This window comes from Lynx canadensis, chromosome D3, assembly GCF_007474595.2.
Source record: "Lynx canadensis isolate LIC74 chromosome D3, mLynCan4.pri.v2, whole genome shotgun sequence".
NCBI lineage: Eukaryota > Metazoa > Chordata > Mammalia > Carnivora > Felidae > Lynx > Lynx canadensis.
In genome coordinates, this window is record NC_044314.2 from 27515243 (window position 1) to 27542820 (window position 27578).

Below are 27578 nucleotides of genomic sequence, written 5' to 3' on the forward strand. Positions count from 1 at the left end.
GGAGAAGATATTTGCAAAAAACACACGTGTATCTGGAAGAACAAATACAATATATATGTGTGTGTAAACATTTAATCAAGAATGAGAAAACAACCCAATTATCAAATGGGCAAAATATCTGAACAGAAATTTCACCAAAGAATAGACACAGGTGGCAACTAATGTATACATTACCACGGATGTAGAGGGCGAATAAATCAATGGGGGAGGACAGATGGCCCATGGAGAAGAATTCCAAGTAATTTATACTCTACCCTAAGAGATGTGGGGCATAACTCTCCACTAAGTATGGCTGCACTTACTGACTTCTTTCCAAAGGGTCTAGTATGGAGGGGGTGGGGGGGAGTAACTTTGCAGTGGAGAAGGCTGACCAACACTACCTCAGCCGGGTGACCACGGTCAAAATCAACAGTGATTAGTTATGTTGATGATATGTGCTCTTGACACGCTATGATAAAAATGGCACTTTGCCTCCGTGGTCTTCTTGCCAAAAACCGATGAGCTCAGTCCAATCACAAGAAAAACAGCAGATGAACCCCACTGAAGGGCATTCTACAAAACGCCCGAGCAGTACTCCTCAAAACTGTCATCACAAACAAGGAAAGTCCGAGAAACTGTCACAGCCCAGAGGAGCCTAAGGACACTTGACAACTAAATGTAATATGGCATTCGGGATGGGATCCTAGAGCAGAAGAGGGATTTTAGGTAAAAGCTAAGGACATATTAATAAATGCTAGACTCTAGTTAGTAACACCATATCAATATTGGTTCATTAATTGTGACCATAATTAGTGCACCACACTAATGTAATCTGTTCACCATAGGGGAAACTGAGTGTGGGCTATAGAGGAAGTCTCTGTCCTACCTTTGCAATGTTTCTTTAACGCTTTTCTAGGGCGCCTGGGTGGCAATTTTGGTTAAGCTTCCGGCTCAGGTCATGACCTCATGGTTCGTGAGTTCGAGCCCCACGTCGGGCTCTGTGCTGACAGCTCAGAGCCTGGAGCCTGCTTTGGATTCTGTGTCTCCCTCTCTCTCTCTCTCTCTCTGCCCCTCCCCTGCTCACACTCTGTCTCTCTGTCTCTCAAAAATAATAAATGAACATTAATAAACATTTTAATCTAAAGCCGTTCTAAGAATAGTTTATTCTTAAAATGCTATTTATAATATCAGAAAAAATAATTAGGAAGAAATTTAACAAAAGACACGGGAGGCCTTTATGCTGAAAACTACAGAACATAGCTGCAACTCAAGGTATGAATACATGGAGAGGCATTCTGTGTTCATAGATTGGAAGACTTAATTTGGTCCAGATGTCATATTGTTAAGATGATATCCCAATTATCATCCCATTAGGCTTTTTGCAGAAACTGATAAGCTTATTCTTAAATGTACATGAAATTGCAGAAGGACCTAGAATAAGAAAAACAGTCTTAAAGATTGAAGCTGGAAAATTTATACTGCCAGATTTCAAGACATATAAAATTATAATAGGTAAGACAATATGGTATTGGCATATGGATAACTAAATAGATAAATGGAATAGAATATCAAATCTGGAAGTAAACCCATATAGTATAACTTGCTTTTTAACAGAAACGCTAAATGAATTTAACAGGCGAAAAGAATGTCTTCTCTGTAAATGGTGTTGGAATACTGAATGTCCTTATGGAGCAGAAGTGGACCTTGACCTCTGCCTCATGCCATGCCGAAAAATGAATTTGAAGTAGGCCATAAATTTAAGTGCAAAAGGTGAACCTGTAAAGCTTCTATAGAAAACATTCTTGGAACACAAAAGTCTCTAATCATAACAAAAAAAATGGATAGATTGGACGTCATTAAAATTAAAAATTTCTACTAATCAAAAACAACATTAAGAATTGAAAACACAGACCGAACTCCAGGAGGAAATATTTACAGGCCACTTACATCTGACAAAGAATGTGTACCCAGAATATATTTTGAAAGCCTCCTACAAATCAATAATAAAAGACAACAGTATAATGAAAAGAACCAAAGACCTATGTAGGTTCTTCATAAAGGAAGATATGAAAAAGGCTAATAAGCATATGAAAAAACTATCCATCTGTCTTCCTCTTCCTCCTCCTCCTATACCTTCTTTAGCCATTGGTATCAGATAAGTGTGTGTGGGGGGGAACGAGGGTAGAATCATTCACTCAGTATATTAGAGTTCTCCAGAGAAACAGAACCAATCGGGTGTGTGTGTGTGTGCGTATAAAGAGAGAGAGTGTGTTTAAGGAATAGATTCTCGTGATGGTGGGGGTTGGTGAGTCCTAAGTTTGCAGGGCAGGCCGGCAGGCTGGAGATCCAGGGAAGAGATCTAGTTGCAGTTCTAGTCTAAAGGCAGTCCAGAAGCAGAATTTCCTCTTCCTCGGGGAAGGTGGATCTTTTTTCTCCTAGGGCCTTCAACTGATTGAACGAGGCCCACCCATATTATGAAGAGTAATCTGCTTTATTCAAAGCCTACTGATTTAAATGTTAATCTCATCTAAAAAACACCTTCACTGAAATATGTAGAATAGTGTTCAACCAAATACCGGGTACTGGCCCCAGCCAAGTGGACCCATAAAACTGACCATCACATTCAGCCAAGAGCAACGGAACATAACTTCCCTAGGTATGCCCATTGGTGATACAGCAAGGAAGCCGCTATCTCACCATCGCCATCTGACAGGCGTGGCAGCTTGCACACACAGAGGAAGAAGCCATGAACTCACCCTGCAGGTAGGCATGAAGGAGTGTGGGAAAGCTTTTCAGGGGTCGTGACAACTGAACTGAGTCTTGAAGGTTTGTTGCTGTATTCGGAGCTCCTGGAACAGTGCTTGGCACATAGCGGGTGCTCCATAAATATTTGTGAATGAGGTTGGAAGCTGTAGAAAGCGACGTAGAGTAGGACAGTGATGATCTTTGCCTGGCTAAAGAGTTGACTGCAGTGGAGAGTGCCTGGTGGGTTGTTGTTGGTTTTTTTTTTGAAGTCTATTTATCTATTTTAAGAGGGAGTTGGTGGTGGGGTGGGGGGCGGGGCGGGTAGAGAATCCCAAGCAGGCTCCGCACTGTAAGTGTAGAGCCCAATGCGGGGCTTGAATTCACAAACCGCGAGATCGTGACCTGAGCCGAAATCACGAGTCGGACGCTTAACCAGCTGAGGCACCCAGGCGCCCCTGATGGGTTCTAAACAGTATGGCAGTGTGGAGAACAGACTCTAGAGGCTGGGGGGAAGTTGGAAGGGGACAGTCCAGGGTCTACTACATTAGACCAGGCACAACATATTATGAATAGGCGGTTGACTAAGGCATTGACAGGCCTAATTGGTGAGGGATGGAGAAGAGAGAGATTTAGGGGCCAGGACTGAATGCTGGAGAGGCTCCGGGCATGGACCCAGCTCAGGAAGGACCCTCACACGTTCTTATTTTACAGATGAGGAGTCTGAGACCCAGAGAGGGGATGCAACTTGCCCATGGTCACACAGCATGCTGACAGAATGTGTTAGGCCAGAACCCAGGTCCTATCTCTGGTCAGGTGCTCCTTCCATGCCAGATGGCCTGTGTCCTGCTCTCTCTTGCTCCCCTAGCCCACCTCGCCCGCAGGAAAGTTTCCAACGTCGTCCCGGCCTCTGCAGTGGGAGGTGAGTCCCCAGGCCTCCTCGCTCAGCACTGCCTCCGCCTGCAGAAAAGGCCATGGTGCCGCTGACGGGCTGGAGAGTCCGGGGGATGGTGATGGGGCAGCGGTCACCCGAGGCTTCTTCTGGGCACAGTCCTTACCCTGGAGCAGCTGCCTGTGATGCATGGCTGAGGCTGACCCTGAGAGGTTGTTATTTTAGGAAATTCACGCTGGAGGGAGGAAGTGACTGAAGAAAACGTGAAAATGGGTAGCTACTGCAAGATGTGTGTGATAAGCGAAACGGGGAACATAAAAGACAGACGAAGAGGCACCTCTGTTATTTTTGCTCCTTTTTATAGCAACCTGTAAGGCAGACTTCTCACACTGAGTAGGAACCCTTAGCCCCTGAGCAGTTTCCTGGCCCCAGCCCTCATCAGCCCCGATGGGAACGGGGGAGGACGGTGGATGCGGCTGGGGCCGCGAGAACCCGCGTGAGCCCCAGAGCAGCACCCCAATTCCATGCCCTCCCGGCAGGGCGGGAACCAAGGTTTTGTGCAGGAGGGGTTGGTGCCCCCCCCTGCATCTATTGAAGGGTGGGGCTACCTCCGTCAGCCCCTAAACCCAGGGGTGTGTGCACTCAGCCTGCTCCTTATAAGCAGCCAGGAACTCGAAGGGGACGTTTCCAGAAGAATATGGACACGGTCCCCTCAATGCGGGGAAATACTGACATTGTCTCCCATGTCATTTTGCCTCTTTGCAGAGGTGGGTGGTGCGCCTGGTGCCCTCGGGCCACTGTGAAGTCAGGACAGGGCCTGGCACAAGTGTCAGGGGGTGCTGAGGGAGCCAAAGGATGCCGAACTTTCTTCGGGGGGAATCGCTCTCTGTTCTGAGGCCCGTCAGCTGCTGGGGGGACCACTGCCCCTGCAGCATCCCGAGGCGGCCTGCTTGCGGCCTCTGACCTCCCCTGGGAGTCTCCTTCGGAGTGAAGCATGGAGGCTGTGGTTAAAGACACAGTTTCTAGATGAAACCGGTAGTTGTTAGGGCCTCTCATCGGTTCATTCCTGTTGACTGTAGGATTCAGGGGAAAGAGAAGGTCTGCTCGGGCCAGGGCAACGGTCACCTCTGGTTGCAGCTAGAGCTGCTGCAGAGGAACGACAAGGATATCTAAACAGGGGAGAGGGAAGGAGGAAGGGAGCCAAGGGTGGGAGGAGTGTTTCAGGAAAGTGACTGAATTCTTGGAATAACTGCCATGAGGCATGCAAAAGAGAGGAAAAAAGGCCTTGTCCAGGAGTGTGGGGGGCTCAGCTGGGCTAGAAGCCACAGCCTACAGAGGTGTGTGTCAGCATGATTGTGTTATTTTCTCCAGCAGCAGGCCAGCCTGGAAACAGAAGTAGATGGTGAAATCATCACTGGCTGTGGATTGGCCAGGGAGGTACAGTGGTAGGACCGTCCTCCCTCTTTTTCCCTCTTATTTGGGACAGGAGGTAAGCAGTGACTAGGTGAGCTTATGTGACTGGGTTCAAGCTGATGGGATGGGAGAGGAAGGTGTTGGATGGGGAGGCTCTCCTTCTCCATTGTGCTGTCTGGAATGGAGACGCCGTGGCTGGAGCTCTAACGGCCATCTTGGACAAGGAGACAATGTGCTTAAAAAAAAACAACAACAAAAAACAGCAAGAGAAGAGGAGCACAGGTCCCTGAGGCACTTAGACCTACCATCCCACCTGTGCGCTAACTACTTCTGGATTTCTTTTATGTGAGAGAGAAAATACACTAATGATTTTAAGAACTGTTATTTGGGGTTTTCTATGATATACCATTGAAACTAATCCTAATAGAAACAGACCAAGCATGAGGAAATTGTGGGTAATTATAAGAATGTCAGTAAAGGGATCACCCGTGGGGTCTTAACGGAGCAGGAAAGGACAAGAAGCCGGGGGTGGCCGGTACACTGGAGAATGGGGACTCCAGCCCTTGGCACACTAGCACAGCAGAGTAGGCTACTGTGGGCAGAAGATCTTTAAGAATGAAAATCCAAGGGGCACCTGGGTGGCTAAGTCGGTTAAGTGTCCATCTTCAGCTCAGGTCATGATCTTGTGGTTTGTGACTTTGAGCCCCGCGTCGAGTTCCATGGCGACAGCTCCAAGCTTGGAGCCAGCTTCCGATTCTGTGTCTCCCTCTCTCTCTGCCCCTTCCCCACTTGCACTCTGTCTCTGTCTCTCTCTCTCTCTCAAGTAAACATTACAATTTTTAAAAAATTTCTTTAAAAAAAAAAAAGAATGGACAAACAGGGGCTCCTGGGTGGCTCAGTCGATTAAGCATCTGACTTTGGCTCGGGTCATGATCTCACGGTTCATGAGTTCAAGCCCCGCATCGGGCTCTGTGCTGACAGCTCAGAGCCTAGAGTCTGCTTTGGATTCTGTGTCGAACCTCTCTCTCTGCCCCTCCTCTGCTCGTTCTCTCTCTCTGTCTCTCTCTCTCTCTCAAAAATAAATAAACATCAAAAAAAAATTTTCTTTAATTGAAAACGGGAAGTTGTGGTTAGAAAGTAGAATTTCTGATTTTATGGTTTCAGAGCTGGCTTGACAAGTTGCGGTCACAGTAAGCACTAACATTGCCTGAATGCTTCTTATGCAGCTGACTGCCTTTTTAAGTAGGTGATAGTGGGTTCAATCTCAGTCCCTAGCATAACTCTGGAAGGGAGTTTCTTTTATTAACCTATTTCATAAAGAAAGAAACTGAGGCTCACAGAGGCCAAGAAACTTCTCCAAGGGAGCAAAACGTAACTGGCTGGGTCAACATTAGAACGCAGGAAGCCTGACCCCAGAGCCCAAGCTCTCGGCCACGCCGCTCTTGTGCCTGGCCCGCGCTGGGGCCACCGTGCAAGTGCAGAGAGGTGGAGGCCCGTGAGGCTGGCTGCTGGTTGCATCCTTCGGATGGCCACCCAAACCCTCAGCCTGGTGGCCGGCGGCAAGGCGGAGGGGAAGGCAGCCAGCCTCAGTGCCAAACGCTGAGTTTACAGACCGGGCTGAGAAGAGGGTGGGACCTTGTGATGAGAGCCTTGAAAGGGTGTGAAGGGCTCAGTCGGGGCCACCCAGGAGCAGACTGACCCTGCCTTGGGCCCTGTGGTTCCGTGGCACCGGAGAGAACATGAGAATCGAGGGAACCAGCACCCTGCAGAGTGACATCAACACAGAAGCTGAAGGGTGGCCTCTAGGACCCGATGGCCTGGGTCCGGATCCCATCTGCTCCTCTTACTAGCTCTGTCACCTTGGATGGCGCATCTGTGCCCTCCTGTGTACAGGCAGGCTTGAGAATAGCTCCTCCCCTTCATCTACCGTCACTCAAGGGAGATTAAATGACTTACCGGCAGGGAAATACCACGAGCAGTGCCCAGCACACGGCGCGTGCCTGTGCTGTTGACTTTGCTGTTCCACAGCCTCTGCGGAGAGCTGGTGAGGAGCTGTGACAGGACGGGGCCAGATGAGGAGAGGCTTCTAGAGTGGACAAGGAGAAGCCACAGGGCTTGGCCAGCTGCCTCCAGGGGAGGCTCTCATCCTTGTCCTCTGTACGTCACTTTGGACACATCCCTAGGCCTCCTCTCCTGGGGTTACTTGCTTGTCAGTTTTACGTCTCTAATATAAGGAAAGACCTGGCCCCTTCTAAATAAATGCCTCAACACCTTAGGGAGGGGAGAGGAATGTTCCTCTGAACCCCCCAACCATTTGTAGCCACGTATCACCCAGCGCCTGCCCCAGGGTCATTATCCGAGTCGTGTTTGTTGGGTAATGGCACGAATTGCCCCAGCATTGCCAGCACGGCTGGGATGGGGCCTGACTTTGGTTCACTGTCCTCGTCTTCCCGCCAGGTGCCCTGTTTGCCAGCTCCAGGCCCCGCCCCTGTCCTGGCTGCAGACGCTGCCTTGACCCTGACTGCCCCACACTCTGTCTGGTCCTGGAGGGTCCCACGCGCTCTTGGCACGGCCAGCCATTTACTCCTCCGTGTCTGCAGTTATTATTAGGCACCCCTGGAACTCACTCCTGCTGAGGCAGTTTTTGTTAGCAGGTGCCGTAAGGTTGGCATTTGTGTGTCTGTTTAGGAAACCTTCTGGCGAGGCTGAGACGACTATGAGGGTGACGGGGAATCTGTTGAAGAACCAGGCACCTCCGGGCCAGACAAGCCTCTGGGTGGCTGTGGGCCCGGAGGCACATGCGATCTGCCTCCCTGGTCTCAGCTCCTCTGGGCCGCGAGGGCTGCGGCTCTAGGTCGTGCGCCGGCCCAGACTCAGAGCTCCGAGTCTAGCCTTCGCTGTGTCGCCGACCCACTATGCAGCGCCGGGCAAGTCATTTGGCCTCAGTGTGCCTCTTGGCACTAATCTGTGAAATAGAAATAACGAGTGTTGCCTCACAGGGCCCAGCAAAAAGAATAAAAATGAAAACGCAGTGATGGTCACACGGGCCACCATGCGCACGGTGCCCGGCATACTGCAGTACTGTGGTCTGACCCACCGGCCAGTGCTTGGGTAGGTATTAGAGGGTTTCCGCCTCTTGCTTGGATTCACAAAACTGCTGGTCAGAGGACCTGAGATCTAGATCTTGGTAGATGTGGCTCCAAAAGTCATGCTATTGCCATTGTGCCAGAAGCTAAAACTGTCCCAACATATCACTACCACCACCACCTGCTCCCCGGGTTTCTGAGAGGCCGGGGGAGTGAGGCAAGCAGAAGAGAAGACAAGGATAGGACAGAGTTGAGAAGGAAAGAACCGGACAGGGCACATGAGACTGAGGGGAGCGCGAGGCAGGTTCTGGGGACCGGCAGTTTCCTCCTTTCCTTTTTCTTAGCGGTAGTGACACGGGTGTCTTCACTTTGTGATAATCCGTGGAGCTGTGTGCCACGATTTGCGTACTTTTCTGTACATATGTTAGACTTCTTAAAAAGGTCAAAAAGAAAATAGGAACCTTGCAGCACATAGTTATTGAGAACAAATGTATTTTTAAAGTTCATACACGATTACTTATGCAGCTCTAATCTGCATCTATTCAAATGACATTAAAAGTTATGTTGAAGAATCTGGAGATACTCTGGTAAAATTCTCGAGAGTCTGGACCAATGTATAGATCCCAGAACTGAAATTCTGGGAATTGTTGCCCCCTCCTTGTGGCTGACTGGTTCCTGACATGGAACCCACCACTGGTCACGGGTCCCCCCTCCCTGGATCTTCAAAGACTTTTTTGAATGGAGCCACTCTCCCGGCCTCACGTTGTTTACCTCTGAACATCTGTTATGTCACAGGAAAAAAAAAATGTGTATATGAAGCTTTGTTACTTGAGGGATTTCTGTACCGGATTGTAACTCATACTCCTCCCCGCCCTGTCACGTGAAAGACACGATGACTTTCCTTGTCTTCCTTGGACCTCGCGGTTCACCGTGGAGCTGATGGGAGCCCAGGCTTAGGCTGGTCCAAAACTGGGAAGCCTCACCACCACTGGGTCACTCACCACCCTGAAAAATGCCATTAACTGCTTCAAAATTAGGCCCTATGTGAAAGCCGAATGGATAACCCAAGTCGAGTGATTTTAGGGGATCAGGGAGTCTCCCAATGGCCTCTTTCACGTTCATGGTGTCTGAAATTCCATCTGTATTTGTTAATTCATAAAAGTATACATCTATGAGAATGCCTACTTAAATACAAAATGATTCTAGGTGGGGGAACCATATTATAGTGCCTCTCACATTAGCATGAAGTAATTTGTCTTAGAAGCAGAAACTGAGTTAGAGATTGTAGAGATGAATGGGCCCTTGAGGGATCATTCAGCTCACCGGTTTTCAAACTATGCTTTGGCAAAGCCCCTGCGCTGCCATTCAGGCCGAGAAGGGCAGGAAGGAAGGATGGAGGGAAGGATGGCAGGCACGGAGCACCGTTTTTGCTTTGAAGCTAGGTTTCCACGCTGGAGAAAGTTTTAGAAAAACCACAACTGTCTTTTATTTTATAGGTTCAAAGTCCATGGTTACCAATAGGTTAATCTAGCCTAAATTCAGGTGGCTAGTTAGTGTTACAGCCAGATCTAGAATTCAGGTTTCTGACCCTTAAGGCTGTGCTGTCCCACCGTTTCACACTTCCTTATGTTAGTTTCAGATGTGTGTTAAGGAGATGGGACAGTGAGACTTGAGATGGGTAAGTTTCGGGAGGAGGAGAGTGGAGGGGGCGGATCCGGGTCTGGTGGATGCTGTTATGGGCAGCAGACATTTCTGGGCTCTTGGAGTAGTCAGTGCTGACGGGGGAAGAGGGAGGCCGCTGATGACACCTGACCACCTTCAGAGACATGTTGAGACTCAACATCTGTGAAATCTCTATCTCCGGCCACTGTAAATAATGTTGTTTATCTTAGAGTTATACAGCTTTATAGCTTACAACATGCTTTTACATTTTTATACTTAATCTCCACAAACTCCTACTTTGAGGGCTAGATACCATGTTTTCCAGTTTACATGTGAGGACGCCAGTGGGTTAGAGAAGGCAGGTGTCTTTCCTGAGCTCCTAGGGCTGTGACCTGAAGCATGTCTCTTCTGACTCCCCATCCTGAGCTCCTTCCTGCCGTCCTGCAGCCCCCTCCCACCACCATGCTGGCAGCTGCTTTCTCCAGCATGTCACAGCCTTTGCAGCCAAACACCAAGTCATTCAGACATAAACATAATCTGTTTCCACACTTCTCATTTGGCTGACCTGTTGCCTGGCTTCTTTCTTTCACTAATAGCTTGGTGATTATAGTCAGAGATGCTAGCTAGCATCAGTGAACCTGTAACGTGTGTGTGTGTGTGTGTGTGTGTGTGTGTGTGTGTGTGTGTTTGGGGAGATGGACAGGACACAGGGCCACAGGTGATGCTCTTCATGGTTCTGAAACAACATTTTTGGGACATCAGAAGGGCACATCTTCTGTCTTGTTTGTCATCAACACTACTCAATCACAGCGACAGTGCTCCATCAAAAGGAGGAAAGGAAACGTAAGTGGAAAAAAATGCTGCTCTTGATGGTGCACGTGGGGGTTGACTCTCCAACATCATTCCATCTCCATCTGTGTAAGCAGCCATGTGGTTTCCGGAATTGACCCTGGCTCCTGGGGAGGGTTCTCAGTAGACTAAACCAAGTAGGAGAATAGCATCCCCTCATCAGTGATTGGCTCAGGGACCTAGGGTAAGCCAATCAGCACATGGCATCCCTCTGGTGATTATTACTGGTCTAGGTTGGAGGGGTTTCTTCTCTCTCTCTTTCCTACTATCTTCCCAATTACTGACGGCAGCTATCATATGACCATGAGGACACTCTTACAAAGAAGCCTATTCTTTAGATGGCAGAGTAGAGGATAGGAAGAATCTGGGTTCTAAAAATATTGTTTACCCAATTGTAGATCCTTGCCCCACCTCCAGTTTTTCTGGTATGTGGGATAATAAATTTCTCTGTGGCCTTTGTTACTTTGGTCAAAAGATCTTAACTAACACAATGACCTCTAGGACACAAGAATTTATTGTCGCCAGAAGTGAGATAGAGTCTCACCAAGCAACCCATCTATGTGTTCAGTAGTCCCTGGTGACCAGGGGCATGTATTTATGGAGCAGATGGTCAAAGTGAGAGGGCACTTTATGCATGGAAATGTCATCCTAGGATCTCCAGGCTGTACTTCAAGGGTAATTGAGTCTGTGCAAATGTGTTGATGGTGGATGACAGATTAACATGTTATAATTAACAGGCCTTTGTAGACATAATGCCTGAACATGGGGGGATGGCTTCCACAGCGACTCCTTAGTTCAGTGGGTAGGACTTTTTGCATGGGGCTCTGCAAATCACATAGTATGGACCCGGGGCAGCAAACTGTAGCCTGTGACCAACTCTGGTCACACTCATTTGTTTCTATATCGTTGATACGTTCACACTACAACAGCAGAGTCATGTGCAAAAGAAACTGTATGGCCCACAAAGCCTACAGAACTTACTGTCTGGTCCTTTCAGAAAAAGTTTCCTGACCCCTGGCATACACACTGTCTACTTGACCTATGAGTGGTGGCAAACCCACAACACGGCTGGGCTCGGACTGTCACACTGGTGACCACACTTGTGAACGATGATCTGTTTCCAGGGCATTCCGGCAGACTCCATCAACTCTGTTGTTTTTCCAGTGTAAGTACTGACATTATTGGCTGACGAGAAATTTCCTTTAAAACAAATCCTATTTCCACTAACTCCTACTTATAATATCGGGTATGTATTTCTCTAGAAAACCACTCCCCGTTCGACTGCACTGAAAACATCTGAGGATGTGGTCAAGGTGATGGTCACCTGTGGGTTTCTTTACCTTGCTCTGAGTGCAGTTCTCGTAGGACATCACCTTTATTACAGGCACAGATGATCCTTCGGGTTAAGCATCTCTCCATCGGGAACACTAGGATATAAATGGAAGCTATCAGAGCCTTTCCCAAAGGCAGGATTTTCAAAGGGAGGAGGAAGAGAGCGTTTCTGCACCGGGAATCTGTGGAGCAGAGGGAACCCCAGAAAGTGGCAAAAAGAGTGGCCTAGAGACCAGCTCTGCGACTGCAGCGTATGCAGTGGACGGGCGCTGACCACGCCTACCCGATTTCCATGACTACCAAACGAGTAGGATGAAAAAGCGCTGAGTACAGAGACAGCTTTCATAAGGCAGTAATCCTGTGCCTCTACCCTCTGCCGGCTCCCCTGCAAGGGGGCAGAGAATTCCTTCTCAAGTCGGTACCAGTACCGCAATGAGACAGAAATGGTGGGGCGGCCTGCCCAGGGCGGGTACGTGAGCCTGCGGCAGCGGGGAGGGGTCTGATGGCGGCCGGGGAAAAGAGAGGCTGTCACGTCCATGCCTTTTCAGGCGTTTCTCCCTCAAACTGCTCTCTACAGACCGGGAGGCTGGATTTAACTAACATGCAAATCGGATCATATTATTCCCGTTCTTAAAGTCTTGCAATAGTTCCACCAATAAAATCCCAACTCCCATGCTGTGGCTCCTGCCCACTCACCCGGCCTCACCTCTCCAGCCACACTGAGCGGACGGGGCCGTGTGTCCCACGGCCAGGCTTTGTCCACATTGCTCCTCTTGCCCTACTCCTTGGCTCATCATCCTTCCGCCTCACAATTCACGGCAAGCACCACCTCTTTTGGACCCCTTCTTTGCCTTTCCTCCCGCTCCTCCATGCCCCACCCTGCCACCCCAGTTGGGTTAGAGGCATACTTCTACTAAGGGCTCTGTCTTCTTCACTGCCACATATATTCCTTCAAGGGCACAGACTGTGAATTACTGATTCTTAGTTCCCTGGCACGTCACGTGATACCACATTGTGGACACTCCCACCACATCCACTGAAAGCCTGGAGCTTTTAGAACCTCGGACAGACGTGAAATGACACACACTTTGCTGTGGCCATGGCGTTGGGATTGGGAATCTCCTCTGGTGTTTTAGAAATGGATGATCAGGGGCTCCTGGATGACTCAGTTAAGCGTCCGACTTCAGCTCAGGTCATGATCTCTCGGTTTGTGAGTTCGAGCCCCGTGTCAGGCTCTGTGCTCACAGCTCAGAGCCTGGAGCCTGCTTTGAGTCTCTGTCTCCCTCTCTCTCTGCCCACCCCCCCATAAAATAAACATTAAAAAAAATTAGAAATGGATGATCATAGTGGGGCACTCACCCCTTTTTGCTTTTCAGGTGTCTAAGGAACACTAAACATTTCTAAGCAGCTGTATTCATAGGGCATCCTCTTGAAATTTTAGTATTCTACAGACCCCCAAGGTGCTGAGGAGCCTGCACTGGGCTGGAAGTGGAAAACATTGTCTCAGCTGAATTTGTCAGAGCTCCTCAAAGGGTGCAACCTGAGCCCAGTGTTTCTACCCCAGGGCTTGGCCTTTAAGGTGAGCAAAGAAGATACCGTGTCATCTAAACGCGTTCGGAGTGACCTCATTATAAATAGGATAGCTGCTTCCGGCTACCTGTGGGAGCGTGACATTCCCAAGAGGGGAATGGGTCTTTCTGCTCTGCGATCCAGGAGCCATTGTGGATTAATAACAAGAAGCATGTCTCCACCTGTGGAGACAAACCGGGTAAATCGGGGCAGGTGCCGGAAAGGAATCCCCGGGAGGTGGTGCTAAGACCAGAGGAAGTGCCCTCTCAGGCTGGAGACGTGAAGGCCAAAACGTGACTTCATAGCCTTGTTCAGGATCACTTAATAAGTTATTTCGAAGACCCCTCGTACTTTGTGAGGGAACTGAACAAGTGGGTTTAAATTCTAGTTCTATTCTGTAATAATAACCTACCGAGAGCAAGACGGAAGAAGCGGGATCCGGTGTCTGCATTTGGATCACGCGATGGCAAGCCCCGTCTCTCTAGAGTATGAGGTTATCCCCGGGCATTTCTGCTCAGTGGCTGCAGGACACCTTCATCACAGACAAAGTGTCCCCAAACCAGGAATCAGCCTCTTGGAGCCTGTCTTGTTCACACAAATATAAAGAGGCACAAGAACAGCGTGTACTTATCACAAACTCCTTGAACACATGGTTGGAATGTCACTTACATAATCTGGCAGGCTGTGGTTGTGCCGTTACGGTACACACCCCAGCTTCCTTAAACCAGGAGGAATCTCTAAGGTCTTTTTTAAAAAGGAATCTTTTCATTTTCTGTGGGAGACGATGCTCACAGCATGAGTAATGCCCATCAGTTATCAGTAATTTAGCAGATTGTGCCAGTGTTGACATTTGTTCTTGGCTTAATTGTGCGTGCGTGTGTGTTTTCAACAATGATGCAGCTGTCCCCGTTCCTGGCAATTAGGATATAAAAATGGTGTTCGCTGAATCTGGCATGGCGATCAGCTATCCATGTGTTTACTCTTTTGTTTGCGAGGCCTTCTGAGTGTTTGCTGCAATTCCACAACCAGCATATAAATTCGGCTTAAAATGGAACCTGGATCCATATTAATAGCCGCAACAGGGGCTGCAGACGTCCGTGTTTCGCGATCTTTGCTCTCTGACTCCACAGACTATGCTTGTGTTTGTGTGTACATTAAAGGTAATTCCAGACTTGATATGAAGATGGTGAGATCTTAGGCACCGTTAGGATTAGACGAGCCATGTCGTCAGAGGCGCACTGGACGACTGCTGATCTCCTTGCCGGCTATCCAGTGGCCAAAGTCAGCATCAGCCTTCACTGTTGATCCCTGCAGGTGACGGGGCCGTTGGGAAGAGCCAGTACCCAGGGTTAAGTAGTTACTTTCTCTTGACTATTTTGGCTCTTGGCTCAGTGTTTTTTGCTTTTTGGGTTTTGGTTTTGGTTTGGGTTTTTTGCTGTTGGATTAGCTAGTTAATGCTATTGTCAGCTAGGGTGGGGCCCAATTGCTATTAGGTCATGGCAGGTTGGAATAATATACCTATGAAACAAAAATAACCTGGCCCTTCAGGAAGCCGTTTGCCAATAATCACTAAAGTGGAACCTTCTGTGATCTAGCAGTTCCACTTCTGAATAGTGATACCCAGTAGATATGCATGCATATAGTCACGAAAAGCATACACTGGAAAATTCCTGGAGACAGCTATCCAGGGGTCCATCCACAGTAGAACGGATAAGTAAGCCATGCTCCAGGCCAGCCATGACATTCTCTACAGAAATAAGATGGAACCAACTAGAAGTGTATCCACAAACTAAATGATAGCACACAAAGTACTTGCTTTCTAACACCGTGAAACAAGAGACCACAAACTTAGTGGCTGAAAACAACACACACTTACCAGCTCACAGCTGTGTGGGTCTTAAATCTGGCTTCTTGGCAGAGGGCCTCACAGGCTGGGGCTCAGACCGTCTTCCTAATTTTCATTCAGGTTGTTAGCAGAACTCAGGGTCTTTTTTTGTGATCGGAGGACTGAGGTCCCCCATTTCCTTGGGGCCTGTCAGCCGGGAGCCATTCTCAGCTCTCAGAGGCAGCCCGTACCTCCTGTCATGCGGACTCCTCTGTCCGCAAAGCCAACGATGAAGAACTTCCCTCGCGTCCATCTGTCTCATACTTCAAAGCTCTTTCGCCAGGAAGAGCTTAGTCCCTTTTAAGGGCTCATGTGATCAGGCCCACTGAGAATAGTCTCCCCTATCTTGAAGCCAACTGATTTGGGCCTTAATGACATCACAAAATCTCTTCACGGCAGCACCTAGATTCACGTTTGATTGAGTAACTGGGAGAAAGTGTGAACTAGGAGAGGATGAGGAATCTCCGGGGGCATCTTAGAATTCTGCCCACCACGCCCGACAACATGGATGAATCTTCTAGCCAACGGCGAGCGGAAGAAGTCAGACACGAAAGAATATATAATGTATGATTCTATTTGTAGAAAATGCAAGAATAGGACGTACTGATCTTTGGGGTTAAAAGTCAGAATAGTGGTGGCTCTTGAGTACATTGTCACTGGAAAAGAGCAGAAGAGGGGTCTTGTGGTGGGGGGGGCGGCGATAATATTTTTGTTTCTTGATCTGTGTGCTGCTTACACGGGTGTGTTCAGCTCGTGAAATCTCAGCAAGCTGTGCATTTTTAGCATCGTTTAGATTTCTTATTTTAAAATAGATTCATTTTGTTTTTCCAAGGAACTGTGCATTAAAAGACAACTATCAGAGCGGGTACCTGATAGGGGTGGGGAACAAGCAGAAGAAAGGAAACAAGAGGGTCTTGCCTGGAGTGGTGATGGTACCTTACGAGCTGCACAGGTGAGGAACAACCAAGTGGAACATTCGTACTCCATCAGCTTGGACGGGTGCGCAGGACCCTCTGCCTCATTTGTGTGGCCTAGTGCAAAGCAAAGTGCAGCGTCTCCTAGTTCAAAATTATTAAGAAGTTAAAGACGGCAAGAATGGAGCGTTGGGTGAGGGGTGAGGCAGTAGGGGAGGCCCTGGTCTGCATCCCAGGAAGCCTGTGTGGGAGAAAATGTCACATCTCCCATTCCAAAGACTTCCTGCTAGATGAGCTACTTTGGGCATCTAGAGCTTGGATCCTTTGGACTGTAAAGTGGGTTAGCTAGAGGCTGGGAGGCGCTAATTCAATTGATATGCGCAAGAGCAAGCACTTGTAAGACACCAAATAAATACAGGCGCGATTATAATAATGGGCCATCTAAATGGTTATGCGTTATTTCTTTAATTGGTTAAAAAGCCTACCTATGACCTCATTGCTAAATATCTGGTACATAAACTCTTTACAGAGAGCACAGGGTCCGCTTCCACCTTGTCAATTAACACGCATTCCAAGTTATTGATGAATCCCCGATCACGAGATTTACCCCCGTGTTCCTTGCTCTTTCCGGCTGGAAGAACGAAGTAGCAAAGGGTAAGGCCGGAGCAGGGGAGTCCTCATCGAAGTTCTATTTGCTGGCTGCGATTGGAGTCAGTCCCGTCGAGAGCTGAGTCCTTGCCCTGACTCCAGAACCTCCCTAGCGGCTAGAGGGCCGTGAGAAGCGGCGCCCTGAAATCATCCAGCGAGGTGAACGCCGCTGGCACGTGACACCCCAGGCCTCGAGAGACTGCGGTGTCAGGATGGCAGGGCTGTCGCCCAGCCCGCAGGGCGGGGTGTCATTGGGAAAAGAGGAGCGCATTTAGGGGCTTGGATTTCTGAAGAGGCACGACTCTGGCATTGCATTTCTGTTTATTTTCCCTGGCGTGCACTCTGAAGCACAGACCTTTCCAGACTTACTGACTTACTAAAGCTTCTGGCGACCGTGGTACCCTAAGGCGGCTGCCTGCCTGACCTGGGCTTTACGAGCGGTTCTAAGGACGAGACAGGGTCCCTGTGTCTTGGTAACAACAAGGTCTTTGACGACCGGCCGCGGGCTGCAGCCTGGGGGGGGAGGGAGGAGGCCTGTGGCCGGGGTGTAGAGCCTCGGAATTTTCTCCCGGCAGGAGCTGGGTGCCCGGAGCGCAGGCGGCAGCCCCGCAGGCCATCAGCATGCAGGAGCCGCGCGCGCCGTCCTTGAAGGGCTGCCCGCTGACCTTGCTCCGCTTTCTCCGGAGAAATCTCCCGGGCGCGAGGACGCGGCCACCGCGGTGACTCAGTGCCCCTGCGCGCCGCGAGCAAATGCTCCCTTCCAGCATGCCCAGCTCCGCCGCGGCTTCCCCTTCCTGCCCTCTTTTTTAATTCCACGATTCAAACCCGGCGTTTTCCGCTCCACCCCTCCCCCTCTCCACCGCCCTCCCGTCATTCGCCAGACTGTCCGGGTGTTTTGTCCCCCACCTCCCATCTGCAGAGCCGAAGGCCAACCTTCGCACTCCCTCGCTGCGGGCCGGGAGTCGGACGGGGCCCGCCGGGGCAGGGAGCCGCGCTGGGCGGCCGCTACCCGAGCCCGGCCGGAGGGGGCGGTGCGCCGCGCTCTTGGGTGCCCGGGCGGACGGCGCGCGGGCCCCGCTCCCCATTGGTCGTCACCTCGGCGGGAGGGGCCGCCCCGGGCCCGGGGCACCTGGAGTCGCCTCTCCGCAGGGAAATCGGCGGCTGCCCGGCACGGGCGCCCAGAGGTAAAGGCGTCCGGAGGGAAGGCCCGGGGCTGCGGCCGAGCTCTCCGCGGCCAGCCCTGCCCTGCCCGCCGCCCTGGCGCCGGCCACGCTCGGATGCCTCCTGTGCCCGCCCCGCCGGGCGGAAACTTTGCCTGGCCACGTCCCCTGCCCGCCTAACAGCGCCGAGAGGCTCCCGGTCGGCGGCGCGCCCTCCGGGGCCTCGAAGCCCCGCGCGTGATTGCGGGGCCCGCCAGGCGCCCGGCGCCCGCCGCGCCCCGCCGTGCGCGAGCGGCCGCCAGGATGCGCTACGCCGACCCCTCGGCGAACCGGGATTTGTTGGGGAACCGAACTTTACTCTTCATCTTCATCTGCGCCTTCGCCTTGGTGACCTTGCTGCAACAGATCTTGTATGGCAGAAACTACATCAAGAGGTAAGAAAGTCTGAGCGCGGGCGGGGGGTGCACGGAGCCCGCGGGCGAACCCCCGGGTGGCGGCCACAGAGTCGGCCCGGGTGTCCCCGGGCTGAGTGACGGTGGCTCCGCACTCGGCTTCCAGCACTGCCGCGTTAGGTTTGGGTCGTGGCTCTCCGAAGCGCATCTCATCTCCCAGCGGGAGGAGAGCGCCTGCCCAGCGTGGGCCAGAGGGGTGCGACAACTTTGTTCTCTTGTGACAATGGGGGGCAGGTTGGAATTCCGAGCCGCCGAGCTGCCGATAAATCCATCTGAATGCCCCGAGGAGCCACGGGGTCAGATCGGAGTCGTCCACATCTACAGTGCCGTGGCCATTTGGTTGGAGGGGAGGCTCCCAGGAGCGGAGGGCTCAAAACCCAATAGGATCACCCCGTGAATCCTGAACTTTTGTTAGGGCTTCCAGGTGGAAAGCATTCCCCCTCCCCGCAGGAGTGCAGGGTAAGGTGGGGAGTGAGAGGTGGGCGGGACGGTGCCACAGGGATAGGGAATTTTAATCACCCAGTAACCGCTGGGTGTGTGAAACTCACAACCCGATCCCTTCTGAGACAAATTGTTCTTTCTCCACCTTACACGGAAGGTCAGAGCTGCGGCAGAAGTTAGCTCTCCCCTCGTTGGCTCGCTTCCCACCCCACCCCGTCCACGCGCGAACTCCCGTTCAGAGAAAGAGAGCAGTGGGAGGGTGTCACGGCCTCGGTCTCTGTGTGTGCGAAATGCCAGCCGTTTCCTTCTGCTGGGGGGCGGGGCGGGGGGGGGGAGACGCTTCGGGTTACTCTAGCTGGTTTCAGAGCTGCGGGAGAGTGCTGACCCTAGGATACTCCCACATCAGAGCCTCTTTTGGAAATAGCCTACCTCTCCTTCGGGCTGCAGGTCTTGGCTGCCGGTGCCTCCCCACATTCGCTCACTGCCCCTCCCCCCAGGCCGATGGGAAACAAGAGGCCTCTCCAGCTGCATACACGTCTTGTCTTCTCCAGACTTCCAAATATTAAAACGGTTGTTCTCTTTTCGTCGTTTGGGTTCCACATCAGTCACTTGTGCCTCTAGTTCGTGCCCCTGGTTTGGGTGAGGGTTGCTGCTGGGTTTCCTTCCAGAAGCAGGAAAGCCAGGCAGTTAGGCTATTTCCCCTTCCACGTCCCAGAGCTGGGGAGTCTGAGGTCCCTTGTCCAGGACGTTTGTGGACATTTGGCCTCTGCTCCTGACCTCCCCAGGCAGCACTGTTGCCTGGTTAAAAGCAGCTGCTGAGCTTTGCATGGTGCGGGGGGCTTTGAAGGACAGTTTCCGAGTTTCCTGGCTTGCCCGGGTTTGCCTCCGCTTCCGGCCACAGCTGCCCCTGCAAGATAACCCTACACAAGGGCCGCTGGGCCCCAAACGGCCTCCACCTGCACTTGCGACACAGCGGGGTGGCTCTGGGTTCCTGCACCCTGCTGGTACCTGCAGCACCACTGGGGCTGCTGGGATCCCTGCTGCCTTGTCAACAGTGGGAAAACATCAGCGCCCAGGGGAAACGCCAGCTCAACTACTAACTGGTTGCTCTGGCAAGCCCTCCCGGGTGTCGGTGTCGGGTGGGGGTGCTAGCTGCCTCCCATCCCTCCCTCACACAGAGATCCTGACTCCCTAAATCTCAGCTGCCACCTCCCAGGCTGCACTCCATCGACTTGGGCTCATCCAGTCAGGCAAACAGAACCTGCCCATGCCTGATCCTGGAAGGATGCTATGAGGGTCTGTGAAGATGATTCCGAGGTCCTGGTGTTCAGGGGCTTTGAGGTCTCTTTGGGGGAAACAAAAGGACCACAAAGGAGATAGATAAGTAGTCAGTGTTAATTAAATTGCCGGAGGAAGGAAGTTCCAGTGGACTGGAGTAGTTAGGGAAGACTGCCTGGAGGAGGTAGAAATTAAGCGGGGCCCTTGAAGGAAGCAGAAGATTTAGGTGGGTGTGTTCGGGGCATGGGGGGGTGGGTGGGAAGGGGAAGTGCACATTCCAGAACTGAAGAGGGTGCGAGCAAAGGCGCCACACCCTTCTACATCTCCCGTGCCTGGACTACCCACCTACCTGTTTACCTGTCTTGTTTGTTACACACCTCATTGTGATGAACTGACCTGATGTGATTATTGGTCTGTGTCCTGTCTGGAAAACACTCCACACTTGAGTGTTCCCCAGACAGAGGTCTTGAGACAGCCTCATGAGAATCACTCACGGGGCCACTGAAATGCAGATTCTTGGGCTCAGAATCTGAGCCTCGGGGGATGGAGCCAGTACCTGCTTTTTTCATAGGCTCCCCAGCTGACTCGTAGCAAGCTCCCCCTGCCGCTCTAGATCCACAGTTCTCTGCGGGGAGAGGAGCGTTACCCCCAGGCAGTATCTGGGCACATTTTTGGTTGTCACACTGGGAGGGAGTGCTACTGGCACGTTAAGGGTAGGGGCCAGGGATGCTGCTAAAGATCTGACAGTGCATCACCTGCCTCCCACAAGAAGGCATCGCCCAGCCCCAACTACCAGTGCTGAAGTGGAGAAACCCTGCTCTAGACTGAAAGCCCCAGGAGGCAGGGATTCGCTCTGTTTTGTTCCCACCTGCACCCTGAGCACCAGATATGGTTGCCTGGCACACAGTAAGCTCTCGATAAATACTGGATAATGAAGAAATGATTGAAAGTGGTGTGTGTGCGCCCAGGGTAATCGGAAGACGCAGTGAAGAAATGGGTCCAGCTGGTAGAAGGGGGAGTGTGGACAAGGAGGACCAGATGTAACGTTGGGCGAGAAGCTTCAGTAGGTGCTTTGTGGATTGGGAAGGACAGTTTGAACTTGGTTCATTCAGTTGTAGGGAGCCACATGGGGTCTTTGAGTAGAGTAGTGATATGATAAAAGCCACTAGGAAGGAAGTTTATCTGGGCTTTGTAAGGAGAGGTTAGCAATGGGGAGAGACTGGGAGGCCATTGTCACAACCTGGTCAAAAGTGAGGAGAATCTGGTGTAGGGGCAGATCCCCTTTAGACCTCGGGGATTCCTGAAGGCTGCTGCCCTTTGCGTCTGGGCTGGGCTGGGTTGATGATGTATTCAGCAAAGCCTCCATTGTTTACCACCTCACAAAGAGCTCACGGGCACAAAGATAGCAGACTGTTTCAGTGAGAGTCAGGGACAGGTTTCACTAGAAGGGAGCGGGGGATGTGAGTGGATATGTGTTCTTTCTTTGGACGCCTGGCCTCTCAATGTGCTGTGCAGTGGTCACTTCTGGGAGTTCCCAGTCAGGACTCTGGGGACCCATCTTGCAAACACCTCTGGTGGTCAGGAGGGGAGAAGGGGGGCAGTGCAGAGGGCCCAGGGGGCATAGTGTCTCTAAGGAGACTCTGTGGATTGGGAAGAAACAACATGAGACACAACTGCGAAGTTTGTCCTTGATGTTCTTGGCTTCCTCGTGTCTGTTCTTGGTTGAACAAGTACTTAGTGAAGATTTGCTGTATGCTAAACGGTGCACTAAATTCTGAGGACAGTGGTGTGCAAGACGAACACAGCCCAGGGGCTCTGGGGAGCGTGCAGTCTCTTGGGAAGACAGAAAGGCACATGATATACGCATAAGCCAAACTGGAGGTGTGAGCCAAGGACTCCAAAAATGAGTAGGGGGCCATAGTGGATCAGGATGGTTTCAAGGTACATGGAGGCATATGAAGGGAGTCTGAAAGAGAAATGACTACAGGCATAGGGGGAGGTGGAAGGAAGGGGGATGAAACCCAGCTTGAATAAGGACTGCAAAGTGCAGAGGGAAGCGAAGTAATTCTGCACAACTAGAATGTCACAGCTGTATAGTGGGGGGTGGGGTGCAAGGTGAGGCAGGCAGGGCTTGATTATGGAGAGTCAAGTAGGAGATGTGTGAGAAAAGCATGTTTGGAGGAAGGAGGGTAACAGATTTGAGTCTGGATCTGTTAAGACACTGCAAGAGATCCACCTAGAGCAATCCTGCAGCTCCTTGGGAATGAGCTCCAGAACTGGGGCGGGGGTGGGGGGGGGCGGTCGGGGTGGGGGGTGGAGAGCCAAGCTAGCAATGGAGATGGTGCAGTCACCATCAAAATCAGCATTTTCCCACCCTTTATCATTGTTATCCACAGTAAGAAATAGGCCAGAGATCTCGAACACACTCATATACACATCCATCTGAAACAAACATTTTGTGAAACAGTATTTGGCCTTATGATAAGCAATATGCTTTTGGGGCGCCTGGGTGCCTCAGTCGGTTAAGCGTCCGACTTCGGCTCGGGTCACGATCTCCCGGTTTGTGAGTTTAAGCCCCTCATCGGGCTCTGTGCTGACAGCTCAGAGCCTGGAGCCTGCTTCAGATGCTGTGTCTCCCTCTCTCTCTGTCCCTCCCCCACTCGTACTCTGTCTCTCAGAAATAAATAAACGTTAAAAATTAAAAAAAAAAAAAAAAAGAAAGAAAGAAATACGCTTTGGGCGCCTGAGTGGCTTAGTTGGTTGAGCATCCAACTTCGGCTCAGGTCATGATCTCACAGTGAGTTCAAGCCCCACCTCGGGTCTCGCTGCTGTCAGCACAGAGCCTGCTTCTGATCCTCTGTCTCCCTCTCTCTGCCATCCCTCCGCTTGTGCTCTCTCTCCCTCCCTCAAAAATAAACAGTTAAAAAAAAAAAGAAAGAAAAGAAAAGAAATATGCTTTAATATGTTTTATTCCGCTTCACTTTAAAAAACAAATCCAGCCTTAAAAAGGAAGGGAAATCTGATGCACGCTACAGCGTGGATGAATCTTGAAGACGTTCTGCTAAAATAACCAGGCGCAAAATGACAAATATGGTATGTTTCCCCTACATGAGGCACCTGGAGTAGTCAATTCATAGACACGGAAAGTAGAATGGCAGTTGCTAGAGGCTGGAGGTGGGGTGGCAATTAGTGTCTAATGGGTACAGAGTTTCAGTTTGGGAAGATGAAAAAGGTTTGGAGATGGAGGGGGGTGATGGTTACCCAACAGATTGGGTACACTTAATACCCTTGAACTGTAGACTTAAAAATGGTTACAATGGTAAATTTCTGTTGCGTATATTTTACCACAATCCAAAAGCTTAAAAAAATTCTAGGGGCAAACCACCCACACGATCTTACAACCTGTTGGTTTGAAACCCTTCGTTGGAAAAACACGGGTCCCTGTGATGAGGTTGGATGAGGTCACCCAGGAGAGAACAGAATGAAAGATGATGAAGGTCGGGGCACAAAGGAGAGCCTTGAGGTATGCCGGCACCTAAGGGTCTGGAGAGGAGAGCTGGCTCTGGAAACTGAGGCTGCATAGAGTAGAGGGGAACAGGTGTTAAGGAAACCAAGGGATACTGGTGCCAGGCAAGGAGCAGTCACCTGTGACACACAGAGCAGAGGGATCAGGTAGGATACGGCCCACTTGGATTTGGGGAGGATGGGTCAAACAAAAGAAGGAGTTTCTAGAATCAGGGGCATGAAAATTGTACCCTCTTCCTTTAAGCCCTCCACTGCCTCCATGCTCCTTTGTTAGTGAAGCTTTTACTTCACATAAACTTGCATCCCTAGAGTGCTGGGGACTTCTAGGACTTACACCTTAACAGAGGGTCAGGGAAAGGGCAATAGTTGTTTTTGTTGTCGTTGTTGTTTCTTTTTTAGGTAGAAAGAAAGGTCATGGCAGATTTTTGTACAATCTGGTCTCAACCTGCCTTTTTTTTTTCACTTTAATTTTTTAATTTTTATTTTTTTAAGGTTTATGTATTTTGAGAGAGGGAGGGAGGGAGGGAGGGAGGGAGAGAGAGAGAGAGAGAATGAGAATGCAAGTGAGCGGGGGAGGGGCAGAGAGAAAGGGAGAGAGAATCCCAAGCAGGCTCTGCATTGTCAGTGCAGAGCCAGACTTGGGACTGGATCCCATGAACCCTGGGATCATGACCTGGACTGAAATCAAAAGTCAGACCCTTAACCGACTGAGCCACCCAGGCACCCCATAAAAACATAATTTTAAAAATTATATTTTCTAAGCACTTGTAGCTAGTATATAGAAATAAATTTGATTTTTTTGGTATACTGATTATATAATCAGCAACCTGGATAATGTATACATAAGGACAATAATTTATCTGTAGAGTCTTCTGGAATTTCTACATAGACTTTTTCTCTTTTATCCCAACCCTATACCTTAATTAGTTTTCTTGTCTTATTGAGTTGGCTAGGACCTTTGCTGTAATGTCCAATAAAAATGTCATAGTGAATATCCTGGCCTTAATCCTCATTTTTTCCTTCTTTTTAAACTTTGTTTTTAAATAGCTTTATCAAAATATAATTTGCCCACTTAAAGTATACAGTTAAATGACGTGGGGTATATTCACACCATTGTGTGCCCATCACCGCCATCAGTGTTAGAATATTTTCATTACCCCAAAAAGAAACCCAGGACTCCTTAACCATCATGACCCCTAGTACTCTCATCCCTCCCAGCTGTAGGGATATATACACACTCTAGTGTATTTCCTGTCTCTATAGGTTTGTCTCTTCTGGGCATTTCATACAAATGGCATCATATGCTATGTGTCCAATATGACTGGCATCTTTCATTAAGCTTGATGTTTTCAAAGGCCATCCATGTTATAATATGCGTCAAGTACTTCATTTCTTTTTGTTTATCTTTTTGTTGCTCAATAGGATTCCATTTATAAATAGGCCACATTTTGTCCGTTCTTCAGTGGTAGAGATTCAGTTCTTGTTTTTGCTGTTACGAATAATGCTGTGATGAGCATTTGTGTGCAGGTTTTTGTGTGGACATCCATTTCCATTTCTCTTGGGTATATACTGGCAAGTGCAATTTCTGGGTCATGTGGTAACGCTATGTTACGCCGTTTGAGGAATTGCCAGACTCTTTTCCAAAGTGGTTACACCATTTTATACTCCCTCCAAGCAGTGCATGAGCACTCCAATTTTTCCACAGTTTTTAAAACACTCATTATTGTCTATCCTTTTGGTCATAGCCATCTCAATGGGTTTGAAGCGGTATTTTGTTGTGGGTTTGATTTCGTATTTCCTTGATGACTAATGATGTGGAACAGACTTTCAAGTACTTCCTGGCCAATTGTATATTTTCTTTGGAGAAATGTCTATTCAGATCCGTTGCCCATTTTCAAATTGGATGAGTTGTCCTTTTATGATTGTGAGAGTTCTTTGTAGATTCTAAATATAAGTCCCTTATCAAATATATAATTTCTAAAACATTTCTCTCATTCTGGGGGTTGACTTTTTTACTTCCTTTAAGCGTGAAAGTTTTTAATTCTGGTGAATTCGGATTCATGTATATGTATTTTGCTGTTGGTCTCTTGTGCTTTAGATACCATATCTAAGAAGCCACTGCCCATGCCCGCTGACCAGCGTCACAAAGATTTACCCCTGTGTTTTCTTCTAAGAGTTTTATAATTTTAGCTCTTAGGTTGAAGTCTTTGCTCCACTTGAGTTGAGTTTTGTGTATGGTGTGACCAAATCTAACCTTAAGGGGAATGATGGTTCAAGTGTCTGCAGTGAGTATATCTGCTTAGTGTTTTGGTTTTTTTATAGATAAGCTCTAAGAGATTAAGACGACTCCGTTGTAGAATATGCCAACACATTTTGCTTACTTGTTTTATGTTATTTGGATATTCATTTTAGCAGATGATTTTTCTACCTTGGTTGGGTGATATATGGATTTTTTTTTTTTGCCTTCAATCTTTTGATGTGATAAATTCCATTAGTAGATGTTAAACTTATAATTTTAGGGATAAACCCAGCTTGTTGATAGTGTATTATTTATTTTCTGTGACGTGAGATTTTGCTGAGTAAAATTTTTATTTAAGATATTGTATCTTATGTTATTGAATGCTACTGGCGTGTAATTTTCGCTTATAATGCTGCCTTTGTCTTGTCTTAAAACCAGTCTTGTAAAAGGAGTTGGGGGATATTCCCTCTTCATTCTGTGGAATGATTTATGCAGGTTTGAGATCATCTGTTCTTTGAAAGCTTGGTAGAACTCGCCTGCACAGCCATCCACACCTAATGTTTTCCTTGTGGGAAGGCCATAAGTTACTAATTCCATTCCTTTAATGGTTAAAGATGATTTGGGTTTTCTATTTTTTCCATCACACAGGAGCAGAGGTTGGGTCTACTTTGTCCTGCCTTTCGTGGAGAAAACTCCCCTGTATGCTCTCTTCCCTCCAGCCTTGCTCTCTCCTGTGTCAGGAGGGTGCAGATCTGGGCTGCCTGCATGTGGCTGGTGCAGGCCTGAGACCTGAGGATATGAAACTGGGTCAAGGAAAAGCACAGCCTGACTCTGTGCTGTATCTGAAGTGTGTGTTTGAAGCCTCTCCTCGAGGAGCCACCCCTCCTTCTGTTCGGCTGCCCTGAGAAGCAGGCACAGCCCAGGAGATGGGACCATAGGGGCTGGAGGGTCTACCCAGGGGCTGGTTCTGGAGGGGAAGGGTGCCTAGTGGGGACCTGGTGGAGATGGACGGTCCCCCAGAGAGGAGAAGGATGCCGAGCTGACTGCCACCAGGGTGTGTGCTGTGCCCGCAGAATGACCTTATCATTTCTCTGGTCAGAGCAAGCTTGTCTTGAGCACCTGCTGCAGGGCTGGGACTCGGGTGAGGCAAGCCAGGCACCCAGGGGACAGAACTCATGGAGGCCTCCCTCTTTGGGGTCCACCCTGCCCTTGCACGAGCCTGGGATCAGGGGCTGCCTGCAATTTTGCACCCCGGGAGCCTTGCTTGCCTCAGTGCAGTCCCGCGTCTGACCTGCTGTGTGCCCCTTCCGCTCTTGGTCGTGGTGTCAGCTCCCCGTCCCTTCCCCAGAGGTCCCCCAGAGGCACAGTGCTGTTCTCTCACTCTTCTCCCTACCCCTTTCTCTTGCCAGTTCTTTTCTTTTTGACATCTGTACTTTTTCAGGGAAATTTTACCTCTTAGAGGACTTGGCATCTCTTCTTTGACTTATCCAGGCCCACTCCTCATCTAAGACC

General features: G+C 49.7%; 1 protein-coding gene across 2 annotated transcripts in view; it reads left to right on the forward strand.

The window, feature by feature from the left end:
- The first annotated feature begins 18424 nt into the window (after positions 1-18424).
- The window catches only part of ST8SIA5 (ST8 alpha-N-acetyl-neuraminide alpha-2,8-sialyltransferase 5), a 60359-nt gene continuing 51205 nt past the window's right edge, over positions 18425-27578 (forward strand). For both annotated transcript variants that reach the window (XM_030336554.1, XM_030336555.1), the window contains exon 1: positions 18425-18565. In XM_030336554.1, coding sequence (XP_030192414.1) covers positions 18435-18565 — 131 coding nt within the window. In that variant the 5' untranslated portion in view covers positions 18425-18434. The remainder of the gene's footprint in view (positions 18566-27578) is intronic.